Source organism: Sitodiplosis mosellana, unplaced genomic scaffold, assembly GCF_009176505.1.
Source record: "Sitodiplosis mosellana isolate CC-2019 unplaced genomic scaffold, AAFC_SMos_1.0 Smas_scaffold_2, whole genome shotgun sequence".
NCBI classification, from domain to species: Eukaryota; Metazoa; Arthropoda; class Insecta; order Diptera; family Cecidomyiidae; genus Sitodiplosis; species Sitodiplosis mosellana.
This window is the reverse complement of record NW_022595245.1, coordinates 4213089-4232164: the sequence shown is the minus strand read 5'-3', so window position 1 is coordinate 4232164 and position 19076 is coordinate 4213089. Positions and strand designations below refer to the sequence as shown.

Genomic DNA, 19076 nt, shown 5'->3' with positions numbered 1-19076 from the left:
TCATTTTACATGTAGAATGGTTTGATTGTCTTGGATTTTTTCAATCAAAATTTTGACAAATAAAATGATTTAAACAATAGAAATTGCATCCTACCTGATGAATTTGGTCGTTCGGCATCAGTTGCCTCAGCTGGCTTATTCTCACCGGTTTCCATCGGTTCTGCAGTGCTTTCGCTTGGTTCCTTGCTTGGTGTTTCTTCGGCTGGTTTTTCACCATCTTTTTCGGTATCGCCCTCTTTCTCAGCCTCCTTCTCAGCCTCCTTCTCACCCTCTTTTTCGGATTCTTTCTCCTTTTCTTTGTCTTTGTCTTTTGTCTCAGATGATTCTTCTTCAGTTTCTTCCACATTTTCAGTTTTTGATGCAGCATCCTCTTCGATTCTGTTATAGAAATTTCGAGTTAGTTTATCGAAATATGAATATAAAGAGAATGCAATACAAAGTTTAGGTTTAGTTTTTAGTTTTTTATTCTCAAATTTTCTAAAAGTCAGATGTTCTAGCGACTTACGGTATTGGTGCTGGTGCCGGAAGTGTATCTTCTGGTCCAATGTGAGAGACAAAGCAAAGGCATGGATCACATCGCATCAAATAGTAGTTCTCACAGCCGTGTTTGAATGTGCCAACCAAAAGACTCTTATCGCAACATTTTGGAACCCACCAGCTCGTCGGAGCTGGATCATTGGTTGGTGGTGGATCCACTGGTAAATCACTGGAGAAATTTTTTCATTAGTATTTCATTTATCATTCAATATTTTAAAATGTTTCATGAATTTCATGAAATATTTTTTTTTTATCGGAAACGCATTTCTTTCCGTTTTGAAATGAAAATGAATAAAAAATACTTACGCCACTTTGCCACCGTCGAGAATTTGTTGGACAGCATCGCCAATCACTTCATGTTTGATATAGTACAACATGCGTACTCGAAGTAAAACCCTAAAAATTGACACAACATAAAATCAAACAAAGAAAATAACGGAAAGAAGTAACGAAAAGCAATTAATTTTTGATCTTCATTTGGGCGAAAAGATACGAAAAATAGTGGAAACATTGTCCTCGCATTGGATATGATGTTTACAAACTCACTTGTTGGCGTGTCGTCCCAAGTGTTTTTTGTATGGTGCCTCTAAACAAGCCTCAGCATCGTATTTCTCGTCTTTACTCCAGTGATTTGGATCGTCCAATGTTGGCACACCACCAGTCACAATTGGTGCTGGTGCTGGTGCTGGAGGAGGCGGCGTTGCCGATGCTGTTGCCACTGGCGGTGGTACTGCTGTTGCTGTTGCTGTAGCTGCAGTCGCAGTCGCAGTTTCTGGATTCGTCACATTGGTTGGATTGACTTCCGGTGTTTTTGCTTCGGCTGGTTCTAAAAATGAAATTTATGATTTAGGGGCCATTTTTATTGAAAAACAAAAAATTCATTGAAATAGGTAGAAACAAATGAAGTTCGATCTTACGGCACTCACTTTCTTGCGCTGTCGATGTAGTTGGGTTTGGTGTTGACGGAGCCGATGGTGTCGATGTGCCGGATGTGGATGCCGTTGCTGAAGTGCATGGCGTTTGGCCTCCTTCCTTTATGCCTTTACCACCTTTACGTCCTTAAAAAAAATAGGTTCAAATCCAAAAACAAAAAAATGCGGTTGAAGTTGAAACGAAACATATGAAAATGATAAATACAATGGGAAAAGCCAGATGTCAAACAAAGTACAATGAGAGAGAAAAAGTGTGGGTAGTAAAGAGGACACAAAGCATTAGAAATTAAGCAAAACAGTAAAGCAAATAATGAGAATCGAAAATGAACCGGATTTGAATCGACGAGAGAGAGAGAGAAAAAGAAAATTTCATGAGTACATTTTGTAATTGACTCAAATTGATTTGGTTTTATTTCAAAATTCACGTCATACCTTTGGCATTGCGACCGCGTGGCACCAAATTATGCAAACCGCTGTGATTGCGGCTGATAATATTTTCACCACATTCATTGGGCGATATTAAGTCCCAAATGAAATTTTTGATCTTCTCGTCACCACGGTATACTTGTAGGCAGAACAACAGCTGTAATGGAAAATAGAAACGTTAAAAATCCACTTCGAAGCACTAAATAGAAAACACTTCAATTTTTCATCGGAAATAATCAGATAACATTTGAGAAGTTGTTTGAGTTTTAGTCAGCGAAAGCCTTGAGCTTTCTAATTATTAGCATGAGTATCATCATTTAAACGAAAAAAAATTTATCGTTCGATTAAGTGCATGTGTTTTGTTCTTTTTGTTGGTACTTACAATGATTCTGGCACAGTTTTCAATGTCGGACTCTTGCCAACCGCGCTTAAATTGGCCTTGCACCAAGATTTCGCTCCAACGACCCCAACTGGAATTCGAAGAAAAACAATGCAAAATCAGTAAAGCGAGAAGCAATAAATTTATTATGGAAAAAAAATCATGAATATTTTGACCACTCACCCGAATGATAATAGTCCCTTTTCGATTTTGAAGCACTCGGTTCGTGCCCAATTGCCATAGGTAACGTCTTCGGTGACGCATAGCATTGGTGGAATTTCGATGCGTTCGCGTGACGGAATGTAATCTTCGATGACTTTATTACCACGTCGTTTATCCTTGCGACGTTTGCTGCGCAAGCCAATGCCACCTTCTTCGTCCGTCTCTGAGTTTTGTGACTCATCCGAGATACCATCTAGAACACCCTCATCATGACCGTATCGTTTGATCTGTGTACGACGACGTGGTTCCGAAATGACCAAATTTTCTTCATCGTCACGCTCCACAGCGTCCGGATCGATTTCGGCTCTCTTAGCCCATTTGTTCCAGAAATCGGGATCATCGATGCCAATATCAGCACGATTGCCCGTCGCCGCGAATGTTGCCTTCGAGAAAGTCGATCCCTTTTCACTTTCCATCGTAATAACTTGTGTGCGTCGCATTAAAATCGATTCAATATCTTCTTCACAGAATTTATCAGCGGCATTGTCATCGTCCATGACAGCACCGTAAGCACCACGTTTCAATAAATCTTCGATTTCTTTTTTCGTCAATTGACGGCCAGTGTTTTGAGTTTTGTCATTGCCCAAATTACTGTTCATGCTTTGCAAGAGAGCTTTGTCCAAACCGAGTTTCATCGATGCCTTGTCGAACATCTCACGTTCGTATGTGTTGCGACACAGCAATCGATAGATTTTCACCAATTTCTGTTGGCCAATACGATGGCAACGCGCTTGGGCTTGTAAATCGTTCTGTGGATTCCAGTCACTGTCATAAATGATGACAGTATCGGCAGCGGTTAAATTAATACCCAATCCACCGGCTTTTGTACACAACAAAAAGACAAATCGATCGGAATCCGGTTTGGAATAACGATCGATGGCAGCTTGACGTAGATTACCACGAATACGACCGTCAATACGCTCGAATGGATACTTTTTGTAGATGAGATAATCCTCGAGAATGTCCAAGCAACGAACCATTTGACTGAAAATCAGCACACGATGTCCGTTTGCCTTTAATTTTGGCAGTAATTTGTCGAGTAGCACCATTTTACCCGCCGATAAAACCAAATTCTTGTGATATGAATCAGGATCGTCGTTACTTTCGTATTGAATTTGCTCTTCGGCACCGTTCAGCAAATACGGATGAATGCAACATTTTCGCAATTCCATCATTGTATTCATGAGATTTGGCAAATTCTGTGCGGTCGTTCCTTTTTTCAGGAACGAAAAGTTTTGCTCCAAAATACCACGATAGTATTTCTTTTGGATGTTTGTCAACTCCACCTCGACAATGGTCTCGGTTTTTGGAGCCAGCGATTTTTCGACATCATCTTTCAACCGACGCAACATCATTGGCTTCAACAGAGCTTGCAATTTCTTGACCTCCTCTTCATTCCGCAAATTACCGAATTCACTCAAGAACGATTCGTTGCATGCAAATTGTGACGGTTCCAAGAAGTTGAGCAATGAAAACAGTTCATTGACATTGTTTTGCAACGGTGTTCCCGACAATAGCACACGATGCTCCAAATTCAATTGACGCAAACCTTCCAATAATTTGCAGTTGCGATTCTTCAATCGATGAGCTTCGTCGATAACGCACACACGCCAGTTGAAGTTACGTAAATCATTGTGATCGGACACAATAATTTCGAATGTTGTAATCAACACATTGAATTTACTCATATCCTTGATTGTTTTACCGCTGTCGGTTTTGTAGTAAAATTCATATTCACCGATCATCTGTTTGCTTGTCATGGAACCATGATAAACAATGACATTCAAATCGGTCCAACTCTCAAATTCACGTTGCCAATTCGGAATCGTCGACAATGGGGCAATCACCAAAAATGGACCACGAATTCCATACGAATGGCACGAATGTACAAATGTCAAACTTTGAATCTGGAAAATTGAAATTAAAAAAAAAGAAAAAAAAAATTTAGAAACGTGTGCGATTTTTAGTGTGTTTGGTTCGTATCTACGAAACATTTTAACTCACGGTTTTTCCCAATCCCATCTCATCGGCTAGGATACAGTTGTGGCTGTTGTACCAGGAGAATTTCAACCAATTCAAACCTTCCAATTGATATGCTCGAAGTGTGTTGTTATTTTTGTAAACCGGTGATTCGTCCAATTTACGCCATTGTTCGGGCGTTGGCCGTCGCTTCGGCTTCCATTTGTCTTTCGGTGGTATTTTATTGAATCGATAGTATTCTTCGATTTTTTTCTCTTCAACATCATCTTCCAATTCCCATGTGCAATCTTCATATGGCAGTGATTTCCACTTGACCAAGAAATTCTTTGTCTTTTTGCCCGTCACTGGGTCCTCGTGCTCCGACATATCCAAAACACGATCGGTTTCGACAAAGTCCGGATTGAATGGTTCATCTTCTAAATTATCGAAAATGTTAAACTGTTGCGCACGTTTCATTTCGAATCGGCGAATTTTGGCGCTAACACGACGATCACCCTTCAACAATTCTTCTTCGGTGCGCCATTCGCAGTGCAAATAGGAGAAATTCCGGTATTTCACATAGTATTCATCGACTTCAATGTACACTGGCTCCGGTTTTATCTCTTCTATAGCTTCGGCTTTCACTTCCGTTGTCTCGTCTTTGTTTTCGTTGGCAGCACTTTCTTCTGATGCTTCAGTTTTAACTTCGTCAGATTTGACCTCATCAGTTTTGGCTTCTTCTTTTGGTTCAGCACTGTCGGTTTCCATTGGTTGTTCCTCGCTAGCTACTTCACTTTTTTCAGCAACATCTTTGTTATCGACGGAAGCGATGGCGGCATCATCTTTAACCACGTTTTCGCTTTCAGGTTTGGCAGTTTCTACTTCGGTTGGCTCAGTTGACTCTTTCACTTCATCAACTTCCATTTTTGCTTCCTCTGTCTCTGTTTCTGGCTTAGCTTCAGATTCCACTGTGTCAGTTTCCATGGGCTTTTCCTCCTCAGATGGTTTTTCAGCCTCAACCTTTTCAGCGTTTTCTTCTGTTTCGCCCTTCTTTTCAACACTTTCGGTTGTTGGTTCGCTTTCAGCACTTGCTTCATCGGTTTTCTTTTCCGTATCATCGCCAGTTGGCTCTTTTTCTTCACTTTCTACTTTTGTTTCTTCAGATCCTTCAGTTGGAGGTTCAGTTTTTACATCGGATTCACCATCTTCAGTTGGCTTCGCTTCACCGTCCACTTTGTCCGATTCTTTCGATTCTTCCGATTCCTTTGTTTCGTCAGCAGCCGTTTCAGGCTCTTCTTTTTTGATTTCTTCAACTGGTTTTGGTGGTGGGTCTGGGATCAACTCACGTTTGCCACGACGACAACACAACACAAATTGAACAACCATCGAATCCTCTTCGGCTGTGTTCACATACACATAGTTTGGTTTGTTGGGCTCAATGACCGGTTCGACTTTTTCAACCTTCACTTCTTCGGTGCTTGTTCCTTCTTTTGGTTCTGTAAATCAGATGAAATCGAAATATTTTCCATTAATCGAAGCCCAATCGATCATTAAAACAGGTATAAAAGAAGAAAATATTCATGAAAATTACCTGTAACATCTTTATTTTCGGCAGCTAATGCTCCATCGCTGGCATCCGTGACCTCAGCCATCTTCTCGCTGGATTTCTTCTCTTTTTTGGTTGGCGAAATGATTTCGGACTCTTCATCCGAAATGCTAAGCATAACATCATCGATGTACTTTTTGCGCTGAGTGTTTCGAGCCGATCGTCTCTTTGAACTGTCCAAATCAGCGTCTGGTGGTGGTGATGGAGGCGGTGTTGTGACCAAATCATCACCTTCGCCATCCGATTCGACTATAACACGAGCACGACTACGAGCAGGTTTCTTACCACTGCGACCAGCTGAACCTCGACTTTTGCGACTTCGGCTCGATCCTTTGCCACCGCTCGATCGCCGTTTGCTTTTTGGCGTCGATGTTTCAATATCGGTTTGCTCACTTTCAGCTTCGCCCTCTTTCTTGGCCGCCTCCTCTTGCAAACTCTTCACTGAGATTTTCGACACAGGAATATCATCAAAATCAGGGGTATCATCATTTAACGATGAGTCTTTCGGTGCATTTTCATCACCCGCATTCGTATCGTCCAATGTTTGATTCAATTCACCAGCCTCTCCAGTTGAAACATTCACATTGTCCGTTTGATCCATTTGTTCATTTTGTTCGCTTTTGTCGCGCTTACTTCTGGACTTTTTCTTTGGCTCATTCGGATCTTTCTTTTTGCGCTCTTTTGGCTCTTTCGGTTCTTTAGCCTCCTTTCGTGAACGTGATTTGCTTTTCTTCGGCTTTTTGCCATCGGCAGTGGTCGATGTGTCCAATTCGTTAGTGCCATCTTGTGAGCCCTCCTCATGCACATCCGTCATTTCGTTGATGATATCATCGGCAGCCAAGCCAGCTCCTTGTGTAACACAGTCTTCAGAAACGGGCAATTGATCCGTTGATTTGATGGTTGAATTTATATCACCCAAATCAACATTACCATCGCCAGGCGATTGTTGTTTATCGGATTTCTTTTGTCGTGGCTTACGTGGTTTACTTGAACCGCCACGGTTTCGGCCACGACCCGTTGTGCTCGACACCTGTGGACTCTCAATCATCGGAACGGTCATCATTGGATTTAGCAGAACACATTGTGGTCCACCCAGGCATTGTTCATTTGTTTCGTGTTGCTGCAACAATTTCAATCGATCGTCAAGACGTTTGATTTTATCCAGTACATCCGGTGTTGGTGGAATACAGTACAATTCGGATAATTGTTGTTGTAACATTTGTTTTTCCGTGTGATGGATCATTGGTGGCGGATAAGCGTGTTGCATCATGCCTGGATGCTGTGGAACATAGCCGGCATTTGGATTTTGCATTTGATTATTATCACCCAAAACAGTTGTTTGTCCATTGCCCGGCGGCGGCAACGAGAATTGTGAATGATTCGACGATTGATCGAATGGCATTGATTGTGACTGGGAATCTTGTCCAATCACACCTTCGATGGGCAAACTTGTGTTAGAGTTGTTTGAAAATGTTATCATCGGATCGATAATTTGTTGCTTGTCTGCTTCGGGCGCTTGTTGCATCGCATTATCATTTTGTGACATTGTATCAGTTAATCCGTTGTTGGTCAATTCACCTTGTGCCGAATCGTTGCTCATCGATTGTTTGCTCGATTCAAAGTTTGCCGTAATAGCCTCTTGACTGCGACTGTCATCCGATTTCGGAAGCGCCACATCGTCCAATCGATTCAACGATGGATCTACCGACATTTCGGTTTCCATCGCTTTAATCGGATCATTGGCCACACTCAACAACGACGGGGTGTCGAATGCCTCCGACATTCGAGGTAAATGCGTTTCACTCTGATCTTGTACCGCGTCTTTTTGTTCAGGCTCTGCCAGAATTGGCATTTGTTGTGGCGCCGATTGTTGTTGCATACCCATTTGCGAAACAGCATTCGTATTATCACTCATGCTATTGGATAATGACATTGATTTGTCCATTAGCGATGCATGTGAGTCGGTCGTTTGCATGGTGTCCACACTCGATTGCATGTGCGACAACACTGGCGTTACAATCACGGGCGGAATTGGATCGGCAATGCTTGCAAATGGATCCAGTAAATTCGCGCTCGCACTGATCACGGAAGACGTGGAATTCATGCTTGGCAAACTGGAGATTGGATTGAGAAATTGGAAGAGAAAGTGATCGAAGTGAGTTAGAAAAATTGCAGTTTAAATTTTTTTATTTTAAACAATTGAATTATTAACCAAAGAATGGATCAATCTTTTTTTATTACGTATTATTTTAATTTGAAAATATTTTAAATGTTAATGAATCCTGACTAAGCGTCACTACCAACAATATCAATTCCAATCGAAAATTATTACCTTTGCGTGCTGTTCATTGGATCGATGCTGGTTGGAATATTTGGGGGTTGCATGTGCATGTGATCCATTTGAGTGAGTGTGCTATCGGTTTGTCCCATGCCGGCCATCATTCGACTTTGTGGCGCACTGTGTTGTTGTGCTTGTCCTCGATTAGATGACATTACGCTCAATTCGTTCATTTGTGAAACGTTGGGCATTTGTTGTTGTGGTTGCATCATGCTCATTTGTGCCGTTTGTTGGTGATTCAAGCTGCTCATCGCACTTCGATTCATCGCGGGCCATTGTTGATGATGTTGTGGAGAGGTTGACAACGATGGAATCGATGGAAGCGATGGAATCGAGGGAATCGATGAAATCGATGGAATCGAAGGAATCGATGTCATCGGTGACAATGGATTTGCGGCGGCATTGTGTTGCATCTGTTGTGGCGATGGACGGTATGACGATGCATAATCCATGTTCGACGTTTGCATAACAGAGCCAGGCGCTACAGACGGTGGCATCACCATTTGTTCAAGCGCTTGTAATGTCGACACGGATCCGGTTTGTTGTGATGCCGCCACATTTTTCGATGCTTGCTGTTGCAGTTGTCGTGGCTGTGGACTGGGTCCACTGCCAGGCAAATGACCATGCGGTGACAATGGATTATTGGATACGTTCTGTGGTTGCATCGGTTTAGCCGGCGACATAACATTCGAACGTGGTGATATTTGTGGATGTGGCGATATCTGATGAGATCTCGGCGACATTTGTGGCGACAATTGCGGGAATGGCGCTCGATACTGTGAATTCGATGGAACTAACGAGAGCAAACAGAAACAAATAAAAAAGAAGAAAACAAAAATCGTTTATTTAGATTATGCGCAATTTATCACAAATGATGTGAGTTTATTTTTGTGTACACCATTTCACTTGGAAGCTGCTTCAAAGCAAATTGCACATAGCGCAACAAATGTACTCAAATATTTGACTCTTGTCACAAATTAAATATAAAGAAAAAAAAGCGTTCGCTTCCATTTGGCAAACTTTCAACAGTTGCGCTCTTTTTCGAATCGTACAAACGACATTCTGATGACAACTAACCAACCAACAAGCAATTATATTTGATCTGAGAGACCATTTTTCTCTTCTCTTCTTCGTTTTTTGAACATTTTATGTTGGTTACTCTTGTTTGAAGTTTTGCGCAAAAGATTGATTACTATTACATCAGTTTGTTGTTTTAGCTGTTGCTGTTCGTTCGATAAAACTTACTTTGACTACTCGCTGCCTGTGGTTGTTTGTATGTTGGCTGCGTGGGGGCAGTTTGTTGTGTATGCTGCTGAGGAACTGCATAGGGGTGAGGATGTGGCATTTGCATTCCGCCGGTATTTCCGACCACCACATTATGTTGACTATCTTTTACCGTCGGTTTGACCGTTTCTTTTGGTGCCGTATGATGGCCCATCGCAGCAACATCATCGAAAAACATGCCCGAGTAACCGGGATGTGCAGTTTGTTGTGGTTGTGTAGGCGCTTGTTGCTGTTGCATCGGCGTCAAACTTTGTTGATTTGTCGGCTGATTCGCTTGTGGCATCGGCACGTGCACCTGTGACTGAAAATAGATACACACATGCATTGGCGTTAATTTATTATCACACGTATGCTCTCCCCTTTTTTCGGAGATATATTTTTAGGTTTTATTGGATTGTTCGACGTCATAAATGTGGTTTTTTAATGGATTTGTCAAAATAAATATTCGAAAAAGGTGATTAATGCAAGAAATTGCATGTAAGATTTTTTATGAATGATACATAATTCATGCAATAAAAGAAGAGTATTTTCTATGGGGAATACTCACTTGTTGTTGTTGCTGCTGCTGCTGCTGCTGCTGTTGTTGTTGTTGTGTAGGCATTGATGATATGTGACTTGGATTCAAGTGATTCTGTTGGCTTGGCATTTGCCCTTGTGGCTGCTGCTGCTGTTGCTGCGGAAAGAAATTGACAATTAAATACAAACGAAACGAAACGAAACGAATAAATCAATCAATTCCCATTGAATTAAGAGTTTCTCGTGTGTATTGTAAATCATGTATGAACTCTTTGCTAAATCGGAATTGATACAAATGTGTCTATTGTCGTTTGGGAATTGCATAACATTCGCTTGAGACTTTAGTTAAATTCATGTTTGAATTGCCTTTGAAAATTGATGATAACGATACCGTAATTAATATATATTAAGGTGCAAACTCGTGAATGATTTTAATTATCGCCTCAAACCGATAGAGATAGATGATTCAAAGCTAATATACTATATATATATATATGTTGGGCTATTGTTTCTCTTGTGCTTTCTTTTCGCTCTCACTCACCTGATAGTGTTGATAAGCGGCCGTTTGGTCCATTTGTGTGTGACCGTAGCCAACGTGTTGCGCTGATCGTGCCGTTTGATGTGGTATCGCCGCCGATGGACCATAGCTCGCATAGCTCTGTGTGTTTTGTGTTGCTTGCGGGGGATTCGAGTACATTGGATGCGCACTTTGTCCATAATGCTGCTGAGGTACACGCTGTTGCGCCTGTTGATTCGGATAGCTTTGCTGCTGAATCATGCCACTCATCATGCCTTGTTGCGACGGATATTGCATTTTCTGTGGATCCTGTTGGTAGGAAATATGTTGGCGATATGCAGTCGGCGCTTGTGCCTGAGTTTGTCTAGGCGCTTGTGAAACATTTGCATGGCTATGAGTGTAACCGGGATACGGTGATGGTTGTGTATTATTCCATGCATTTAAGTCGCCCATACCACCCATGACATGCTGTTCGGCCATACCGTACATGCCATCGGTAGGAGTTTGGTATGCAGGATACTGTGCTTGCTGTTGAGGTGGTTGTGCCTGCTGTTGCATCGGATGAGGGCTCCGATGTCGGGCATATGAACCATATCCATATCTGTTTTGCGTTTGATTATGAAAGAGAAAAAAAAACCAAACAGCAACATTTATAGCATAAATTAAAAAATCGCATTGAAATTCATTTAAAAACATTAGGCCAACTCACCCTTGATGGTTTCCGTGATACATATTCTGAGCATTTCCATCCATTTAGCTAAAAGTCGGTACAAATAAATATGTTTGTTTCCTTTATCGTTTTTTCTAACGTAAAGTGTGTCTAATGTTGGGGTAAAAGTGAACGAGTAAAGAAGAGAAAAAAAACCAAATAAATCAATAAAAAGCCTCATTTCGTACTTTGATTTGAAGTAGAAACAAAAAACAAACTTTGTCAAAGTTTCACGTACCTGCCACAATAAATAATTTAATTTAATTTCCATTAAACTCTAATTCGACCTTAGCGCTGTGTAATATACGACGACGCATACTTTTTCTCTGCGTATTTTAATGCACTTTTCAAATCAGTTTTCAATTCGTTTGATTTTGTTGTATTTTTGCCTTCAATTTGTGTGTGTGTGTGTGTGTTTGCTTTTTTTGTTGGTTATTTGTTAGAAAAAGAAGCAATAATTTGTAGCTGCTTAACTAAAATATACTAAAACACGCGAACAGAGTTTGTTGTTTTTGCGTTTCTCATGCGTCTAATTTGATCAAATGAGATGTGGCGCGTTGCTTGGTCGTTCGATTCATTTAGAAGTGAAACCGTTTCAAACCAATCGCTTCGTTTAATTCTTTTTATTTATTTAAATTTTTTTCTTCGCTCTGTCGTTAGTATTTTTTTCCTCTTGCTTTCTACGTTGAACTTGTGTTTAGTAGTAGTAAGTGCTCAAGTGTGTGTTTATTAGTGTATGTTCAATATTTGTTGGTCATTAAATGAGATACAGCGACTTCATTTTCATATATTTGTCGCTGCTGGCGCCTAATTAGTGTTCTAAAATCACAATTTCGATCGGTTTAATTGTTGCCATATTACAGGTCTCCATGTTGGTTGATCTGAAATGAAAGAGGAAAATATGGATTTTAGACTGAGAATGAAAATAGAACAACGCATTTTGTCGTTGGTAACAAAAGGGAATTTATTATTTCATAGAAATTTCTAAAGTCAACTAAATTTCATTTCAAATTCTTATTGTTTCTGTTCTGCTTAACCAACGCTTTAGCATTTTTACATCGTGCATTGAAACAAACAAGTTTAAATTAAAAATCGGACACACACACACACACACAATTTTTGTGCTACTGTTGATGATGAATTTTGCAGCAAACGCTGAAGGGGAAAAGCTCTACGCTTATGAATATCAAATGGCAACATAAAACGTATAGCCATACCCCGTCAGAATTGCTCACCGTTTGTTCATAAATGTATGCCCGATTATTTTTCCATTTGTTTCAGTTGTTTTTTTGTTGTTGTTATTTCGTTCACATATTTGTAATTTTCCACCGCCTGTCCCAGTCATAATATATATATCATATAATGTGACGCGAGCGAGTACTCAAAGTTCAAATGCACCTTCAAAGTTTCTTCTTCTTCTTCTTCTTCTTCAGCTTTTTTTCCTACTCTCCATTTAAATTATGCATACTGGCTATATTATTAATTCGTGTCTTTATATCGTTCAAAATGTGATATTTGAATTCCATTTGTGTCTATGAGTCGTGTGTTGCCAGACAGAATGCCATCATATATATGACATTCGGAAGAGAGAGAAAAATTTATTTAAAGCGCTTTAATAATTCAGCCATTGGTTATTTATTGGTGTACTTCAAGTTATGACACTAATCATGCACAGTCAATATCATCGCGGGATAAAACAGCTAACGAACGAACGAACCACCACCACCACCCAATCAATTGATCATCACATTCGTAAATGTTCGAGAATATAATGGCGACATATCGCCGAACTAATAAAAATCGATATCGCTTCGATATAATTGATGCGCAATGATATGAAAAACCTCGGTAAATGAACAACATGGAACCCAACACACCGACTATATATTTTTTATTGAATTTGAAATATATTCGGGCTATATTATCTTTGCATCTATTTTTGTGTTTATTTGTTTTCTGCCATTTTTTGTGTTTGTTGTTTTTTTATTCTGCTTCGTCTGATAAGTCTGTGTGGGCTGTGATGTTTCTCAGAATAATGGAAAGAAAAGAGACACGATTACTCAAATCGAGCCAAAGAATTTAATAAACAAACAATTACCATGACTTCAACATTTATAACTTTTTTTCTGATACATTTTTAATGCGAATTGATCGAACGATGTACGAATCGTGTACATATATGTATAAATACCAACATAAAATAATCGAAAAGAAATTAGATAGATGGAATTTTCTTTTGTATATACCGTTCAATTCGAAATCGACATGTGATTGTCGACATCAGCGAAAAATAAATTCGAAAAACGACACCAACCAAAACAGACTTGAAAAATAATAACAATTATTGAATTAAAATGATTTGTGAGCGCATTTACTGTCGGAAAAAAGACAGAACGGGCAGCGAAAAACAGCGACGACCAATTCTCCAGCCATATCATTTCAAACAACTAATTTCGTATGCGAACATCGGGCAATAAAAATCAAACTGTGCGTATAGAATATGGAGAAAGAGCAAGAGGGAAAAATGTAACATTTGAAAATGTCGATATACGCGCGGATTGCATCCATGTCTTTTGTCTTCGTGTGAGCCCAACGAACGAACGAACGAACGACGACAACGACAACGACGAATAAGAACACATTTAGACCGACATATTTACTTTAAATGTGATGTAAAGGTTGTGTGCGAGTGATTTGCTTTTTTGGATTATCGATTTTTTCCACCGCGCTTCATCACGCCAAATTACGAATCGTATCTGTGTGTACATTTTATGCGGCATTTTGACATCGAAGCGGTTGACTTTCTCTCAACTCAAACACACTTTTATTGGGAAAAAAATCGGAATAAAATGTTTTCAAAACGTTTGGATTTTTGACAAAATTCATTTTTTCTGTCGAGAAAAAAACGAAATCATTTCAATTGGATGATGAAATTGAAGAAAAAAGTTATGAAATATAGCGTCTGTAAATTGACTCTCTTGAGTTAAAGGAAAATATTATCAAGTGGATAAATGAGAGGAACCGAAGAAGAAGCTGAAATAGGAGCAAAGAGTATTGTATCGTCTGTCGTTTGATTTGCCTTACGCATACAGCCGCAAATCATGTATACTCTAAATCGATCGACCAACCGAGAACAACGAAAAAATGAGAATATTTTTTGGAGTTCGCGTTAAAGTATACAAATATAAAGCGACAAATGTATCAACGCCAAGTCCATAAGTGAGAACGGAGAGCATAAGACAAGAAACGAATAAAAAAACAAACGCACGCACGGATAAAAAAGAACTCATCCGAGTGTCAGCACACCACACCGCATTGCTTCGAATGAAGAGCCGCGGAGTGAGTTAGTGAGTGAGAGAGAGAGAGAGAGAGAGAGCGAAAGAGTGTGTATGTGTACCGTTTGCGCTGGGCTATTTGAGCGCGTTGAGCACACGATATGTCGTTTGGTGTGTGAAATTTGAATTTTTCCTCCCTCTTTTTCAACACCGAGCAACTCACTCACAATTCAACATTCGGCTAGGTAGAGCTGAGCATCGAATCAAGAGATATCAATTGAGCTCTCGTTGCTCATAAACGTATAGCGTACGTATGGTTGAGCAGCGTGTTGTTGTTGTTGTTGTTGTTGCTGCTGCTGCTGCTGCTGCTGGTTGTTGTTTTTTTTTCGGGTCCTGTGTGCTCGAAATACATTCCGCACATATAATTTTCATGGATTCACCTTGCACACATAATTTTTCTTTCCCCGCATGACAAATAAGAAGCATGTACACATAACACACAGCGGATTGCATGGATGGTTGGTTGGTCGGTCGGTTGCTTCGCCGTGCTGCTGCTGTTTGCCGTTTCGATTTCGCGTAACTTCTCCATTTCTCGATGTGAACTGCAAATGATACATGTGCTGTAAGTGTGCATGGAGAAATACCAACAACAATAACATCAACAGCAGCAGCAGCAGCAGCAGCGACAATAACAACAACACCAAAACCATATTCGATTTAAATCGCCATTTTCATTTCGGCTTGATTCGATATATGTACAATATATACACTGTGTCGGTGTACGTAGCGGTGGTTCGCGCGCGAGCGACCGGAGTTTCGATATATGGGTATATTTCGTCATGAGACAAAGTACAAAACGCGTTCGGTCGATTGGGAGACGGAGCGCAAAACATCAAAATTACTATGAGAATTATTCAAGCATTGGCGCACGACGAACTCTCGTTCGAACGGGACAGAACAGAATGAACCGAAAAAAATGATGATTGGATAAGTGTATGAATGAATACAACAACAACGACAACAACAATAACATCGACATGGAGAAAAGAGAGAAGGAAAAAAAACGTAACAGCGACCAGCGACGACAGATTCGGAGACCGAAATGAGAAGGAATTTTTTTTCAATTAATTTCAACATTGCTGGCATTTTGCTTATTGATTTTGTGTGTCTCTCTCCAATTCCGAAATTCTTTTGTTCATTCGGTGCGAGTGTCCCGACAAGAGACGAGTACCGATACAAATAAGCAGTAGCAGTAGCAGTAGCAACAACAACAACGGCTATAACACAAAATCAGAGACACAAAAAAGTAGTATTGAAATGAGCCGTCGTCGTCGCGAATAAAAACTGTTTCGCTAGCACTTAATCGTTGAGCTGGTTGATTTTAATAATAGAATTTCAAGTGAAACCGGACAAACGAAATGGAAGAAAAAAATATGGCAAAAAATACATTTTAATATTGCGCATAAATCAATCAACATTGATATGAATCATCAATTGGATGAAGCGAGACACAATGCAGAAATTAACAAATGATACCATTAAATTGTGCTGTTGGTTGCATATGAACAACTGCGGCAGCAGCGACAGCAGCAGCAATCAAACGGGAGGGCACTGCCGTACACAAAATGGTTTCATTTTTTGAGCAACTGTATACCTCAATTCAAAGAATTCACTTTTTTTTCACTCTACTTGCTCTTTCTCTCTCTCTTCGTTCACATTGCCGTACATATTTTTACACACCAAATCGGAGTGTGTATGGCAATTCATATTTTTTCTGCTTCTTCTTCTTGTTTACGTATCTTTTTTTTCCCTGTATTTACGATAATTCTATACATTTTAATACGTATTGCATGTAATTTGATTTGGTTTCGTTCTGCATTCGTGTTACGAAAAGAAATAAAAGAAAAAACTTTTTTGCATATTATGTGTGAGAGAGTGAGCCATGGAATCGAGCGCGTATTTCAGTGCTCGCATAAGTAATAGATCTCTTTTTTTCTTGTTAGCCGTGTTTGCCAAAGAAGGAACAAAATGAAGAAGTGGTCGCCATTGATGAAAGACGACATGAGCAGCGACAACCATGACTACGATGACGACGAAAATGTGGCAGACAAAGACAACATACATATCGAAATAAAAATCCGATGAAATTATAAGAATAATTGTAGCAAACGTTCTCTCTGAGTGTGCACTGTGTATATTTCAAATGCTGCTGCTGCCGTTTTTTTTCCTTCTTCTACTGTTCAGTATATGTGTATATTTACGTTTATGCTGTGAACTGCGGTGGCGACCGCTACTTTGAATGCTGTCTACTGTTGATGTATGAGTGACTGGCTGGCTGAGTAAGTGTAAATGTGTATGAGCAAAGCGAATCGAATCGAATGTATGTATGTCTATATCTATAGCGCTGGCAATACACAAAAAACGCATACATTCACATCGCAGAGCCGAAATGATACCGATACGTATAATGTGCGACCGTTTTGTCTATCCTCTCTAGCGCGTCGTTCGGTTTCTGTGCGAGTGTGTTTATGTATGTTTTTACACACGATTCTTCTGCTTTTTTCGCTACTTTCTTCTTCTTTTTATTTCGATTCTCTCTTCTTTTTTTTCCTCTTTGGCATTTTTTCCTTCTTCTTCTTTGGTTTCGTTCGTTCGTTCGTTTGAATCTTTTCTCTCTCTGTGTGTTTGATGACAACGACATTCGTATGATACGCAAAGACCGTGTGCATACCGAACGGCAAGCGGATTAACCGATGCCAATGGGTATAATTGTATGTTTGCTGTATGTACCAAAGTACTTAAAAAAAACTCATGCTCAAGCAAAATAAAACACACAAAATACGGAATATATCTCTCGCTCAGAGAATGAGAAAAAATCATTATCAAATGAATATATCGAAGCGAATGAATGAATGGAAAAAATCAATCCATGTACTTAAAAAAAAGAAGAGTACACTCGAGTAAGAGATTCGAGATGACGACTTTTTTTCGTCGTCTTGTTGTAGTTGTTGTTGCTGTTTTCTACCGAGTCATTTAGGTTTGAATGTTTGCCTTGCTTGAAATACGTGTAATTAAACAAAATGCGACAGCAGCGAGAAAATACAGAAAACGAAAAGAATATTGATGAGATTAATGACGAGAGACACACGGTGTACGTGCACACAATGAGCAGAATAGGTGCGCAGATCTCAATTTGAAATGCTGATGTGTGTCTCTATGTGTCCGAATTTTCCATTTCAAGCAAACCGAATCTGAATCCTTTTTTTTCACTAGCGCTCTTTCTCTCTCACTTTTGGTCGTTTACATACTCTATGTCATATATTCAAAAATAGTTGCCACAAAGTTGGCGCATTTTTCATGCCGTCATTTTCAATGTATATCACATTGAATTGGGTACTTTTCCATTCATTTTGATGGATACGACAAATTGATGCTCGTTCACTCGTTTCAGTTTCGTCTTTTGCTCATTAAAACCAAATCAATGGCATCCATTGACAAAATTCTGACTGTTTTTACTGTTCTCAAAACGATTCTCGTACATTTTTAATGAACAATAATAATGAAATTCATTATGCTCCCGTTTCGAATGAAATTAACACAACTTACATCAAGAAACGCTTTAATCTCATGGGCATGGATAACAAAGAATTTCGAGAAATTTCGTTGATAAAACACATTTGAATCATTGTCGTTCAAAATTTTTGAATCATTCTGCTCACAAAAAGAAACGTTTGACTCGAAAAGAAAAAAGTCTACAACTTTTTATTTGTTAGACACAGAAAAAAGAGCCAATGAAGACAATTGGATTTTGGAGACTTTTACGTTACGTCTGATTTCCATCGCGGCAGTGTGTGAGATTATATGTTGCTTTTATGTTTTCGCCATTTCGATGTGTTGTTTATGGAACGAACAGAGAGAAAGATGAAGGAAACAACAAACACACAGTGACAGATAGAGGGCCAATTACCCGACATGTTTCTCTTCAAAGTTTTAGTTTCAGCTTCTTCTTCTTCTTCTTCTGCTGTTTATTCGTATTTCTAATTCCATTTCTTAGTGTTCTCACTTCATCGTATGGTGTTGGATTTTGAACCAACTCTCAACCCAATTGTAAACTTTTGCGAATATTCTTTTTTTCATTTCATTTGTCTAAAAAAAAGTATTCTATATATACGAAATATACATCAATTTATATACATATTAATATTAAAACCGATGGAAATAGGAACAGAGGCCAGAGAAGACGAAGAAGAGAGAGCGAGCAAAGAGAACGAAATAGAATTGGAAGTGATCAGAAGAGTAAAAAAAAGAGCAAACATTCAAAGTGTAAAACAAAAACCGGATCATACAGTTGAGCATACAAACATCACCATCATGTC

General features: G+C 39.5%; 1 protein-coding gene across 7 annotated transcripts in view; it reads right to left on the bottom strand.

Moving 5' to 3' along the window:
• LOC129565080 (uncharacterized) overlaps nt 1-19076 on the bottom strand; it is a 36677-nt gene that overhangs the window by 11442 nt on the left and 6159 nt on the right. For 4 of the 7 annotated variants that reach the window (XM_055439445.1, XM_055439448.1, XM_055439444.1 and 1 more), the window contains 16 exons: nt 11664-12306; nt 11426-11536; nt 10741-11317; nt 10231-10356; nt 9645-9984; nt 8394-9192; nt 6047-8175; nt 4501-5951; nt 2458-4403; nt 2278-2365; nt 1902-2052; nt 1464-1595; nt 1084-1363; nt 844-933; nt 506-706; nt 95-378 (listed from right to left, as the gene is read on the bottom strand). In XM_055439445.1, coding sequence (XP_055295420.1) covers nt 95-378; nt 506-706; nt 844-933; nt 1084-1363; nt 1464-1595; nt 1902-2052; nt 2278-2365; nt 2458-4403; nt 4501-5951; nt 6047-8175; nt 8394-9192; nt 9645-9984; nt 10231-10356; nt 10741-11317; nt 11426-11469 — 8638 coding nt within the window. In that variant the 5' untranslated portion in view covers nt 11470-11536; nt 11664-12306. Of the gene's footprint in view, nt 1-94; nt 379-505; nt 707-843; nt 934-1083; nt 1364-1463; nt 1596-1901; nt 2053-2277; nt 2366-2457; nt 4404-4500; nt 5952-6046; nt 8176-8393; nt 9193-9644; nt 9985-10230; nt 10357-10740; nt 11318-11425; nt 11537-11663; nt 12307-12823; nt 13079-19076 lie in introns of those variants that run through there. The other 3 variants (XM_055439447.1, XM_055439450.1, XM_055439446.1) reach the window with 2 other exon arrangements.